This window comes from Lytechinus variegatus, chromosome 2, assembly GCF_018143015.1.
Source record: "Lytechinus variegatus isolate NC3 chromosome 2, Lvar_3.0, whole genome shotgun sequence".
NCBI classification, from domain to species: Eukaryota; Metazoa; Echinodermata; class Echinoidea; order Temnopleuroida; family Toxopneustidae; genus Lytechinus; species Lytechinus variegatus.
This window is the reverse complement of record NC_054741.1, coordinates 40,090,221-40,104,738: the sequence shown is the minus strand read 5'-3', so window position 1 is coordinate 40,104,738 and position 14,518 is coordinate 40,090,221. Positions and strand designations below refer to the sequence as shown.

The 14,518-nt window shown below is 33.6% G+C and overlaps 1 protein-coding gene across 2 annotated transcripts in view; it reads left to right on the top strand.

Moving 5' to 3' along the window:
* The window catches only part of LOC121408091 (paraplegin-like), a 44,633-nt gene extending 34,053 nt beyond the window's left edge, over positions 1 to 10,580 (top strand). For both annotated transcript variants that reach the window (XM_041599432.1, XM_041599431.1), the window contains exons 11-16: positions 2,188 to 2,350; positions 4,416 to 4,726; positions 6,094 to 6,166; positions 9,049 to 9,209; positions 9,736 to 9,813; positions 10,152 to 10,580. In XM_041599432.1, the coding sequence (XP_041455366.1) occupies positions 2,188 to 2,350; positions 4,416 to 4,726; positions 6,094 to 6,166; positions 9,049 to 9,209; positions 9,736 to 9,813; positions 10,152 to 10,361 (996 nt within the window). In that variant the 3' untranslated portion in view covers positions 10,362 to 10,580. The remainder of the gene's footprint in view (positions 1 to 2,187; positions 2,351 to 4,415; positions 4,727 to 6,093; positions 6,167 to 9,048; positions 9,210 to 9,735; positions 9,814 to 10,151) is intronic.
* Positions 10,581 to 14,518: the final 3,938 nt, after the last annotated feature.

Here is a 14,518-nt window from a genome sequence, read left to right as displayed (position 1 = left end):
GAAAGTTGTTGTCAAAATTGCAGTCAGATCTGTCAGAATTATTCCTTTCATCAAAGCACTATAATCTTGATCATAATCATTATTACTGTCATTATTATCATTATTAATATTGTCATTATCATCATTAGTCATGATTACAACACATTACCAATTAATAGTTATTTTTCATTACTGCTGTTTTCTTTGTTACAATGTGATGATAATTCTTGATAATGATGATTTAACAATTACAATCAATGACAGCTATTACACTTACTGCTGTTGCTACTGTTACTGGTGACTGGTAGTTTTGACCATTAGTGTCATTACAGAACAATTGAAACATTTATAATTACTTATATAAAACTGAAAGTACAAAATACAAAATGCCTTGAAAAAGCCTTGAAAATGCCTTGAAAATGCCTTGAAATTTCAAGGCTCAAAATCCTCAAGGCCAAGGCCCTCTCAAGGCCAAGGCTTGAATGTTCAAGGCCAAGGCTTTGAAAAAATAGGCCTTAAGGCCAAGGCCGAGCATCAAGGCACTACAACACTGTACCCTTCTGAAGCCTTTGTAACCGCGATAACTTCAGTTTAACTTAATCTACTGTAGGCTCATATAATTTGGTGTGTATGATACCAGCATAGATCCTAGCAATTCTATTGATTTTGAGGTCAGAAGCTCAAAAGGTGAAGTCGCCATCTTCCACTTTTCTTGCTTGACCAATAGCTCCAATTTCTGTGTTACAGACGGGCGTATTATTTGCACGCCTTAGCAACACTCTTGTTTAAATTCCTCTTTTTCAACTTAAACATATTTTTTCTTCTGAATTGCCATTGATATGGATACATGTAGATATGAACAAATCGTTGTGTTGGGGAGCAATATACAAGAGACATAATTTACAATGTTTAGTTATGATATTGTTGTATTTTTTTTTCAATTAAAAAAATATGTATGATACCTAAAGAAAAAGCACAAACATACTGAGTTTGATTTTTTTCTACTCTCAAAGAAAAAAAAGCTGCTGCAGAGCTTCATGTGTATTACGAAATAAGATTTTTTTCAATCTGACACAGCATATAACTTATACTGATTGCTACTAAATTACCTATTTTTAAATATAATATTAAAACCTATTTCTGTTTATATTTTTTGCAATGCAACTGCAAATGAAATGTGCCAAAAGTGACAAGAAATTCATAAAAGATATTTTTAAAACAACAAATTTTTACTTTAACTGCATTGGTATAACAATGTACAATTTTTTGACAAAATATTCATCTTCCATATTTTGATACACCAAAAGTTGTTGAATGTAAATGATCAAAATATAAGAACTGCCAACAACCCTTGAAACTTACTCCTTAAGTTGTCCTCTAAAAAACGCTTTTGGATTTAGACATAAAGAAACAAGAACTTTGTTTTACTACCAACAAAGAAAACTTTCATGGGGAAAGTTTTGTAAATCCACTTATTTAACTTGAGTAGGGGTAAGTGTTAACAGCTCATACATGTTGGCTACATGTACATCTTTGGTTTTACAAGAGTAATCTGATTTTATAGACTTTATTTCAATTGTTCTGAGTAGATATGAAGAATATATTCATATTTTGATGATAAAGTTGATAAAATCTTTTTCTTTTGAGTCAAAAAAATAAAACTGCCACAACAAAGAAAAAATCATCAATCATTTGTACATGTTTCAGTGGAAGTGATTTAAATCAATGATTAAAAAAAATCCTAGTGATTTAAATCGCAATTTAAATCACGATTTAAATCAACATGATTTAAATCTGCCAAACCATTTATTCACATCTTGGTCAGAATGCAAATGAGGAGACTGATGACATCATCAAATCACTATTTCTTTTGTATTTCATTACATGAAATATGAAATATTCTTATTTTCTCCTGATTGTCATATAAAACTTAGTTTTATTCCTCCGTGAACATGTGTAATTATCATTGTTTTAACATTTTCTAGTTTAAACAAGATAGTCATTATTGTCAAATCTGTAAAAAAGGAAATTATTGTATGAATAAAATAATACTTTTAAAAAAGACAAAAGAAATAGTGAGTGGGGGATATCATGGACTCTCATGTGTATATCGATGAGTTGTGTATATAACTGTTACATGAAAAATACACACTTTTTGTTGGGGTGGACTTGATCTTTAATTAATGCTGTGTATTGTTAATCATTCAGGCTCTACTGCGTCCTGGTCGGTTTGATCGTCATATCTTGATTGACACACCCACCATGCTAGAGAGAAAAGAGATCTTTGAAGTTCATCTCAAGAAATTAGTCCTAGAGAAGAAACCAGAACAATATTCTACTAGGTTGGCTCAGCTTACTCCAGGAATGAGTGGTAAGCATTCATTTGCTGGAATACTCTCCAGGGAGTGGAGATTGTATGTGGGCTAGCCAGAATCCAATAATAGGGGTTACGATAATGATATATCTTATGTGTAAAGCGTTATATAAAAGTGGAATAATATCATTGTTAGTTGATCACTACTTAGCAATAAAAATAAATACAAAAGCTATCAACATAGATTTAATGATTTAATTCTTTGTACATTGACCTATAAATCCACTGGGTTTGGCAGCTCGCAGTGAACCCTTCATAGTATACTTTATGCTATAACTTTTATCTGAACATTTTGAAAGGAAAATGTTGTGTAGCAAAGTTGAGTGTTTTGTAGGCATTCTTGTCATGTATAAATTCATTGGATTACTAATTTCTACAATCTTTCTTACATTTCCAACAAAACTTTGGCCCTTTTTGTTTTGTATCTTGTGTCAGCACTCAGCAACATTTTTTTTTCATTCATACTAAAATCATTATCATTTCTGTTTCACCTGCATAGCAGAGCAAGACTATAGGCGCCGCTTTTCTGACGGTTTTTGAAATGACGGTTATAGAAAGTAGTTCATTAAACTTGGACATAAGAATATTCAAGTATTACTGAACATCCTGCCTGAGTTTCAGGTCACATGACCAAGGTCAAAAGTCATTTAGGGTCAATGAACTTAAACCATGTTGGGGAATCAATATCAAAATTTTAACCAAGTTTAAGTTTTTGATATGTCATAATTTAGAAAGTATATGGACCTAGTTCATGAAACTTAGACATAAGGGTAATAGTTTATCACTGTAGATCCTACCTGAGTTTCAGGTCACATGACCAAGGTCAATTAACTTAAACCAGATCACTTAGGGTTAATGAACTGAACTGATAATGTTGGGGGTATTTGTGGAATTGTCATCAAAACTTGGACATCATATTTTGGACATCATAACTTGGTCATCATGAAACTTGGACATAAAAGTAGCCATGTATCTATGAATATCCTGTACGCATTTCAGGTCACAAAACCAAGATCAAAGGTCATTTAAGGTCAATGAACTTTAGCTGTATGGGGGTATTTGCTGAATTGGCATCATAACTTATAACATGTAGTTCATGAAACATAGACATAGGGGTAATCAAGAATGTTTTGCACACGTCTTAGGTCACATGGTCAAAGGTCATGCTGTGTCAATGGACATAGTATCTTATTATCATATGAGTGTTTTCTTTTGTCAGTAATTGTTATAGCTGTTTTCTAAATCAGCGCTGCTGCTATAATGAATTACGTAATGCAGGTAAGATGGCCAGATGCGTTCCACTTGTAAATTGCCCATACTATACATGTAGTGAAAAAGTAAAGGGGGTAAATCTTTGACTGGTCAAAGTATTTATGACGAAAGCACCTCTTTCACATAGGTGTCATGAGTCACAACTCCCAACAATGAACCTGACCTTAGTATTGTTTGCGAGGAGGGATTTATTGATTTTCTCCTCTCTTTTTTTTCCAATTAATTTCCTGGTTATGCTGGAGAATGTATTTTTATTTTAATGTATCATAAGTACAATAACTCTCCCACTTAATAGTTTTGATGACAGCAAATATATCCAAAACAAAGCTACAAAAATTTACAAAACTAGAGGACAAAGGGGCATCAATAGGGAAGTAAGTGGTTGTGCAATCTTGTGAAAGAAATATGTCTACAGGTGTTATTGATGCAAATGAAGCACATGAAGAGTTAATGATAACAATATGATTGAAAAATTATAAAGAGCATACTTTGTCTTAGCACTCTTTTGGCTTTGACAAATATCAGTTTTCTCTATTGTAATTTGTTGTAAAAAATGATTTGAAGCTTTATGTAATTTTAAAAACAAATTATTTACTCTGAACATCTGTTCATGTTGATCTTTGTTCATACAGCTAAAGCAGGATCCTAGTTCAAACTAATTGTCTCCTGTAAAGAAACAATAAAAAAAATTACAATCTGCACCCTCCTTTGGGGGCAACTCAAATTGATTCTCATTTTACACTGTACAAAAAAATCACAATTTCTCATTTACCTCCCCCTAATATATCAGGAGCTGACATAGCCAACATCTGCAATGAAGCTGCCCTTCATGCTGCCAGAGAGAACCACAAGGCTGTTCACACTGATAACTTTGAATACGCTGTTGAACGTATTGTAGCAGGTGCAGCAAAGTCTGAAAATGTCATGTCAAAGGAAGAACGTAAAGTAGTGGCTTTTCATGAGTCTGGACATGCCCTCGTAGGATGGTTGTTGGAACATACCGATGCTTTGATGAAGGTGTCCATTGTACCAAGAGCAAGTGCAGCCTTAGGGTTTGCTCAGTATCTCCCCTCAGATCAAAAACTTTACTCAAAAGAACAGGTGGGAATACAATGGAAGTGGAAGTTGATTTCCAGAGGTCTCCTGGGGCGGTATTCTGAGGTCATTTTATCTTAAAATATTTTATTTTATTTCTCAAAATTAAATTGGTATTCTGACATGACATTTTATCTCTCAGATAAAATTTTATCTTGCATATAATGTTTATCTTGTGTATCTACAGATGATACGCAACAGAGCAGTGCCTGCGTAGGCAAACGCATTGCGTATCTGACCATTGCAACGCGGATAATGTGCTTGCACCCATGTTACTTTGAAGAAAAAAATAAGATAAACTTAAAGTGAGTAGGGGCTATTTTATCTCCGCGACGTTGATTTCATCATTATTTCTAGGTGAATTAACTCCAAATGTTGACATGAAAATTAAGAAAAATTATATGTTTATTGAGAATAACACCTTAACGTTATTCCTGTCCAATCAGGAAGAGTTTCATAAGACCTTTCTTGACTAATATTGTCTTTGAAATCATGCTTGAAAAGATGCGATATAATAAAAAAAATTTAGAGTGTTGTCATTTTTTTTAAAAGAAATTTCTGTAAAGATGTGCAAGCATATACTGCAAGCATATTTGAAGTCAATAAATTGAAGCAATCTCACTCCTTTGCCACACCTCCTGGCAGAATGGATTTCCATTGTTTGAGTGATATGAGAGAGCTATAAAAGCATGTTTATAATTGGATATTGATTAAAAAATAATAGGTGTGTCTTACAGAGATAGAATGAAGATAAATTTTTTCTCAGAATACCAATTCGGAGAGATTTTAAGAGTATTTTATCTCATTGATTTTAACCTAGATAAAATATTTTATCTTATCTGGGATAAAATGGATCTCAGAATACCACCCCAAGTCATTATTTAACAGAAGGGTCAACAAAATGGTCCTTGAAAATTTTGATACATACTTTATTGGTACACATATGAAAATTTATGCATAGAATCTTTATTATTATAACAAAGTAGTGATTTCTAGTTAATTCATCTATGTTCATTACCCATTGATAGGCAGTGATATTTTTTCACAAACATTGTTAATTTCATTAAAAGCTATTAGAGTGATATATGTTATAAAAGAATATTGATTTACTTTTTCCTTGAATTATGATACACTTTCAGCTTTTTAAATCATTTTACATTACTTGCTCGAGGATTCCATATTCTTTTACCTGTGTCAAATGGAGTTATATCTTAATATCATGCAATTTTTAAGTCTTCATAGTTAACCTTCATTTGAGATTAATGCAATTTAAATATAAGTAGTATGGGGTAATAAGTATTAATTTTACATACTTTTGAAAGTACAATATCTGATATAAGGACCAGGATCTGACATTGTTTGTTTTGTTTCAGTTGTTTGACAGGATGTGTATGGCTTTGGGAGGTCGAGTAGCGGAAGCTATAATCTTCAACAAAGTTACTACAGGTAACATAAACTCAGTTAATGTTTTTGAGGTAGACAAAGAAATCTCTTTATTTTGTAGGAGGGGCTACCATGGTTTGAGGATTTTGACCACCAGTAATGAAGTATTAAATATATTCGTAACAATGCTATTCTGCTTTTACATGGTGCTTAACCCTAATCCAGCTGGGGGGAGGGTAAATCCTCCCCCCCCCCTCGATGTTTTCCTCGACCATTTCTTTGCGCAAATTTTTGTTACAACGCCACTCGCTGACTTTTAATTTTGAAGTCTTGCACAACTTTTGAGACCAAATTTACGATTTGATGCAGTTCGATAATTGTGCAACATTTTGTTAAGTGCATGTCAGACCCAAAATTGCTCCAAGACGTGATTTTGTGAACAAAGTCAATGTTAATTGAGCTTTCTCACCTTATTCATAAAGATATAATTATTTTTACTTTCATCAGTTGAAATTAATTGATTTTAGCATAATAATGTTTTAAAAAGGTTCTGCTATAAATTTGGCAAATAAAACAAAAAAAAAACAAATAAATATATAAGAAATTCATAAAACAATGAAATACATAAGAAACTCATTTTCAAACCAGGATTTTTGTAATTTGTAATTGTTAGCAATGGTATAAAGCATATTTACACCAAAACTTAGCATTCTATGAGCTTTTTATTGTGAATTCGAGCAAAAAGTATGATTTACGCATAAATTAGTGTAATTGATTCAAATGCAATAAAATCACATGATTTTGGAAAAATTAATCATCCCACACTATTATCATGCCAATTTTCACGGCGTTTGTGTGATCGGCGGCCAAGATCTCAAGTTGACTTGATTCAACCCCCTCTCAGTCATAGAACACCCAAAATAACCCGCTCTCATTTTTCAATTCAATTCAATTCTTTTATTTCATTTCCATTCAAAACATAATACAAAGTAATATAAAACAATACAAATCAAGTACAATTTTACAGAAGGGCATTCTTACTTCGTAAAACAGACAAAAAAACAACAACAGTATAATATAGAGCATAAATGGAAATGAGGGGGATCCACTCAAAAGCAAAGCTTGTAAAATTGTGGATCCCCCTTGGAAATGAAGAAATTATAGTCGACTTACTATATGCGTACATGCATGTATCACAGGAAAGAAACAGAGAAAAAAGAAATCATATTGATGGAAACATAATTACTGAACAAATGCAAAGATTTTCACACAGAGGTCTTCGTTGTAAAGGATATGTTGCGCAAGACAGAAGAAAAAAAACAGAGAGAGGGGATGACAAGACGTAGAAGACAAGACAAAACAAGAGACAGGAAAGTACAAGACAACTATTTTTTAAAAAGGAGTAAAACTAAGAATGGGAAAGGGCTGACCATGAACCAGCTGGATCTGGTGAAATAACAAAAGATATGACTGGACAATATAGATGAAAAAAGATAAAATAAAAGTGAAAAATGTGAGGATTATAATCAAGATAATGAAGTGTTAGTTCCGTTGCGAAAAATTATAGGAATTAAGCAGGATAAGTTTGAGTTTACGTTTGAATGAATTCAAGGAGACACTGTCTTTAACATTATTAGCGAATGAGTTCCAGAATTTAGGACCGTTGAATAGGAATGTATTTTTGGCCAGTAAAGTTCTGTAAAGTGGAATGTGAAGTTCGTCAGAGTGTCTCGTGGGGAAGTTATGATAAAATTGATTTTTAGGGAACATGGCATCAAAAATATGGGGAAGTGCATTATTATTATAACTATACATGAAGTGCCCTAACTGTAGTAAATACAGGTCTTTGACTTCCAACTATCCAAAAAGTGGGTCCGTATGAGAACGGAAATGTACTATGAATAATATGAAGTGCTTTCTTTTGCAAAAGCAACAATTTATCTAATAAATATTGATGGGTATCACCCCAAATAAGAATCCCATAGTTTAAATAAGGCAAGATTAAGGATGAGTAGAGCATGATTAATGATGTGGAGGGAATGCAAAATTTTAGCCTATTAATAATACCAATATTTCGTGAAATTATTTTGGATATATTTTCAATATGATTTTTCCAAGAAATTTGGTGTAAGGTACCATTTCTAATGGGGTATTATCAAACATAATGTTCATCGGTAACTTGTCTATGGAATTACTAAATAACATGTATTTTGTTTTGTTAAGGTTCAAAGATAATCGATTGGCTCTTATCCATTCAGTAACATTAATAAAATCAGAATTAATAACATCAACTAAAGTTTGTGGATTCTGATGAGAAAAAAATATGGTAGAATCATCTGCAAACAAGATAAGGGATAATATTTTGGATGATCTACAGAAATCATTTATATAAATTGTGAAAAGAAGTGGGCCCAATAAGCTACCCTGGGGGACTCCACAGTTAACATATTTCAAATTGGAGTTGTGATTTTTAACAAACACGTATTGTTTGTTAAGTAAGTAGCTCCTGAACCACTCCAAGGCATTAATTAGCGTTAATACATCAGAACCAGGTGTCTAAGAGCATTACAAAAATATGAACTTGGCTTGCCTGCACACAATATGTGTACTTTCTCCACTTCCCTGGGGAGCATTCCAACAAGAGTTTCCGAACTCAATTGCCAGTTTTATTGCCAGATACCCTTTTAACACCTAAGTGAGAGTGGCAAAATGTGGATTGACACCTTGCTAGTGGAAGTTATAATTGTTGCCAATTCTATTTGACAAAGACAAATTTACTTTTCCTACTCAGTGATACTCACTGAAAATAGATTAATGTCTTCCTTCACTAAAATACTTTTTTATTAATCTTGTTGACACCTGACTCCTTCTCTCTTTCCTTTTCTTGTTTATAATTCTTCACTGCTTCTTTCCCCAACAATTCATAATTTGCTTTGTTTGTCTAGGAGCTCAGGATGATCTGAACAGAGTCACCAAGATGGCCTACTCTCAGATCAGATCTCTTGGAATGAATGATGAAGTTGGTCACCTATCCTTTCCTGAGGGGAGTTCCAGTGAGCTGGGCAAGAGACCTTACAGTCATCAGCTACAGAATATTATAGATGAGGTAAACACCATTTGAAAAATAAGAGTAAAAAGATCAATTTATTTCCAAAGCCAAAGAGATTCAAGCTCTCCTGATCTAAAAAAAAAAAAAGAAAAAAAGTGAGCTTGACAAGAGATCTTTGAATACAGTCATCATCTACAGAATGTTATATATGAGACCATCTGATTTTTGATTGATTTAGGGACTGTAGATTCCGCTGATATTTTGATTTCCAAAGCCAAAATATCATCAGGGGGGTTATAATTAATTTTCACTTCAAATTATGTTAAAGTGCCAATGGGCATAGGTTATGAAACATACAATCTTACTGGTAGTATACTAACCAGTAGTCCATGTTCCCTGATCATCTTAATCTGATCAACATGGTGGTTATTTTTTTCTGAACTTAACTTGGAATTTTATTGCCTCTTGAATTTTTTCTTAACCCTTTGAGGACAACTGATTCAGAAAATACTGATTGTGAAACCCATAGTTATGAGAGCCTATTATTTATCAGAGATTAATGTTTTTTATTTCCACATTTCAGGAAGCAAGGAAGTTGGTTGCTACAGCATACAGAGCTACAGAAACTCTACTTACCCAGCATGTAGATACACTGAAATTGGCAAGTCATTAATCCTTTCATTTTATCATCAACTGTATCAATTTTGAAGAAGATTTTAGTACCGAGAGAAATATAGCACAGCAACAAACCCAAAGCACTGGAAGATTTTCAACAATACCTAACATTAAAAATAAGGTGTTTTGGAGCATTGGTGCAATTCTTCAAAATAAAATTTAGAATTGTTACTTTTAATTTCATCAATTTTTTTTTGTGTGTGTGTACCAAAGTGTCCAGTTTAGATGATATTCCTATGTTAACATTGACTCTGACAGGTATTCCTGAAGAAAAGAAATATTAAAATGAAAGAACTTGTTTTATATATATATTTTTTTTTTCAGTTGGCCAGTAATCTCTTTGAAAAAGAAGTTTTGAACTACAAGGATGTGGAAGCTCTAATTGGACCGCCACCATTTGGACATAAGAAGCAGATTTCTATAGATGACTTTGACATTATGAACTATGGAGATGATGAAATGGATGCAGAAAACTTAGAGAGAAAGAAACAACAAGAACGGAGACTTAATGAACAACAAGAGGAGGAAAGGTGATTGATGTGACTGAAGGAACTGATATTTGTTCAAGATGCTCAGAGGACATTATGTTGTTCTGTCATTTACCAAGATATGAAGAATTGTTTTATACTGTGAAACCAGTTTAATTTGTCATTGTCCAACAAAAGTTTGGATTACCCTGCTTGAGCAAGGCTTATAATATGCTGAAAATATTTGCTACATTACAGTAAGTGTGCAGTACAGTGCCATGTGAGTTCAAAATAGTGCTGCAAGTCAGGCGGCATGTTCGGGTTCGGTTCGGTTCGGCAGGGTTCGGCAATTTTTTTCCGAACTTTGGTTCGGTTCGGGGTTCGGCAATAAATGCCAAATTAAATTTAACATATAGACAATAAAGATGGCCGACCTACAAACAAGTATTCTCTTGGATGAACTGTCATGTATTAATAATAAATTTTGTTTCTATAAAGAATAGTTAAGATAATTGTTGAACTTTCTTTTGTTTTAATAAACAAAAAATAAGTCATTTCTACTTTCATTTTTCAAATGAAAATAAAAAAATCAAAAGAAAAAAATATTGATAACGAGAGAATCAGGACAGAAATAGAATTACAAAGATCAGAATATTTTTTTCACGATTATTTCATGTAGCTATAATCATGATCGATTACGATGTCATTGCCAACGCAACTTCTCAAATTGGAAAGTGTTGATCGGGAATGTCGAAATAGTAGAAAAACAACCTCCACTCAACTGTTATTATACCGGTAAAATTCACATTCCAAAGAATATGAGTGTTTTAGAAAGTCCCTATTTCCTGAAAAGTGGTAAAATCTGGTCAATGAATTACTTTAAAAAGATAAAATATCAGTCCATTCTCGGTCCAGAAAGATCGACGCTACGTGACTTCAAACATATTTCTAACACGAAAATGAGTACATGGGACTGTACTGGGTATTTTAGTGTTGTGAAATCACTCGGTGTTGATCGTCAGAACTAAGACGGAACTGATAATTTATCATTTCATTTTCAGTAATTGGCCAGATTAAACCACTTTTAAGAAAATACTGACAATGAAAAAATGTTTCAAGTTTGGAATACGAATTTTACCTGTATAATAGCAACCGAGAGCAGGTTGTTTGGACTTCCTGTTTCAACTTTCCTTCCCAACAATTTCTGGAACATCGATCAGGGAACATGCGTTGATTTTGTTTAAATTTTTATCTTTTTTGTTTTTTTCACCCTCATTCCTTCATCTCTTATTTATTTATCTTTTATATTAATATGGAAATTTCACAAGGTGGAATATATATACTTTACCATTACTTTGTCAGTCACAAGGAATTAATTTATGTCTTTTCAATTAAATGTACATCCGATTACAGCAATACGTAATTCAACTACACTTTTTAACTGAGTTAAGCTTAAAATGTCCCCACATTTTATAAGGAAAAAATATATTCATGTTTAGGCCTGGGACGATTGTTATTATTACCATTCGATTATTTCCTGGAAAAATAATTGAATGATTCGATTGTTCGTCGGGAATCACGTCTTTTAAGTAACAATAGTTGACCTACTTTATGGTGACCCCCTCCCCCATGAAGAAATCTCCATCAAAGTCACATGTTTAGCATAAATGAGGCCCTTTTCCCCCTTCTCCATGATTTTTTATATCAAAAGAAACTTCATGAAATGAGATTAAATCTTTCAGTTTATTGTTCCAATGAAAATCTTTCCTAAATCAATACTGGTACCCTGGTATTATGCATGCATCCCTCCACGTGCCACACCCCTGCATATAAATGAATCAGCCCCGCCGAGTCCAAAGACGTAAACAACTCATTCATGAAGTATATTCTTTGAGACTGAGCCCAGGTGGAGCATTTCACTTGAAAAATTTCATCCCTTGCCCACACCATGTCCCCGCCTCCACTTGTGGCACTGCCCACGATGCTACACATTATGTATTTAAAAAAAATATTTCATTTGAAATACCTTTCAAAATTACGATTTTTTATCATTTGAACCCACATGTGTAACTGGGTCTATTTTTGGAGACTAGTCGAGAAAGTACTGGTGAAGGCGGGCGCGTGTTGGAATGTAGTTTTCATTGTGTGAGGGGGATATAAAAAAGGTTGCATTGTTCTGAAACATGAAAGAAATTCTCCGGCTCCCACCCCCTATCCTTCCCTCTCTCTTTCCCTCACACGCACACACACACACACAGATGGGGGAGGGGTCAATTTATTTCTGAAGTCATGACCTTTCCTGATAATAAAGGGAACCACATGCCTTCCCCTTCTTTGTTTCCCAAAGTTTCATTGGCTATCCGAAGGTCCAATCAGCTCAAGTGAGCTGGTTATGTGTTTACTTATTATTGTGCACGCACACAATGACTTATTTTGTGTATGAGGGCAAGGTCGGTGGGATTAACATTTTCGGAGCGCTATCATGTTGGTATGTAACTGTGAATGTGATACAATCATTGATAATTTTTGAAACATTACCTCGGTAACATAATTTTTAAACCTGTAAAAAACAGCTGTCATCTTTGTTTTCTTGTCTTTTTATTATTATTATTTGGGTATTAGAGTTATGCCAACGTCATAATCGGGATCTGCCGAACATTCGATTAGTGTATATTTTGCTAATAGATTGGTGATTGGCGGCATGCCAATCGAACCATTCGATCAATCGATGTTTACTCCCAGGCCTATTCATGTTTATAAAAAAAATGAAAATGATAAAAATTTAATCAAACACGAGACCGAAACTGTCATACTTTGTCATTTACGAGGAATGAATTTATGTTTGGTTCTTTTTCTTTATTAAGTACAAAATGATTAGGTCCGATTATGATCACGATCGATTACGGCAATACGTAAATACACCACACTTTTATACCGAGTTTAGCTTCAAAATGCCCCCTCATTTTATCAAGAAAAAATACTTATGTTAATAAAATATTCTTAATTTGATAACAGTTCAATCAAAGACGAGATGGGAGCTATCAGTGGATTTTAAAAATATATTGAGTGGAATTCTCTTTGTGCACAATCACTAACCAATATATATTTTGTTTATTTTATACTTAAATCTATGTAGTCATCGCATTACGCATTGCATACAAACATACTTTTTTTTTTACCGAACTTCCGAACCAGGCCTTTGAGTTCGGTTCGGTTCGGTCCGGTTCGGAAGTGCCAAGTTCGGCGAACTTCCGTTCGGTTCGGCGGTTCGGCTGCAGCACTAGTTCAAAACAGTATTATTGTAAATGTCCTAGCTTTTCCAATATGCTATGAGATTTCAGGGTAGAGAGCAATAAATGTTGATCAATCTCTTGCAAACGAACTTGAGCGGAAAGAATCAGGACTACTGTCAATCAGACCATGGCCTGAGACACAAAAGATCAATGTTGCAATTGAGTGGAACCGTATGTTTATGGTTAACCACTCTAAAAAGTTATGATTGATTTTGAATTTCAATTGTATTTCTTTTTTTTTAACCTGACCCATCATAAATGCTATTACATCTCGCCCATTAAACCTCTTGAGAGTTCTGAAGTGAATGGGGGGGGGGGGGAGTTGGAGGGGCAGGAGGGGACCATTTCACGAAAGTTGTGAGAACTAGCTAGTTGTCATCTGACAATTTAGTAATATTCAGGCATCAATGCTTCTCAGCTAATCAAATCTAATGAAAGCTGTTAAAGTCAAGACTGACAGACCTTGCTTGATTAAAGACATAAGTCTTTTGATGAGAGATGATACTGCAAGGGGTCCAATTAGATGTCTCATTTCCTCTTTCCTTTCCCCATGTCACCTTTTTTCTTTACATTTTCTTGTAGTTAGACCTTTTAAACTGTGATTAAAAGCAAAAAAGTGTTACTGTTATCTTAATTTCTTTCAAATCTGTAACATTAGAAAAACCAGATGAATGAGTGAAGTTATATACCACTCTACCTGGGTCTAAAGAGAAAACGGTCTTTTTGAAATGGTCAGGAAGAGTCAGAGAGAGTGACGTGCCTTTAATAATTTATCAGTGAATTCTTACACATACATGTAAGTTTTGGATGAAAACATTCTTTTATGTGTTGGTTTATTGCATTTACATGGTTACAACAGATTACTTAAATTAAACATGGGAAGATTTGAAGAATCTGTGGGTCAAACTATTCATTTTTTTAATGGGTAGAG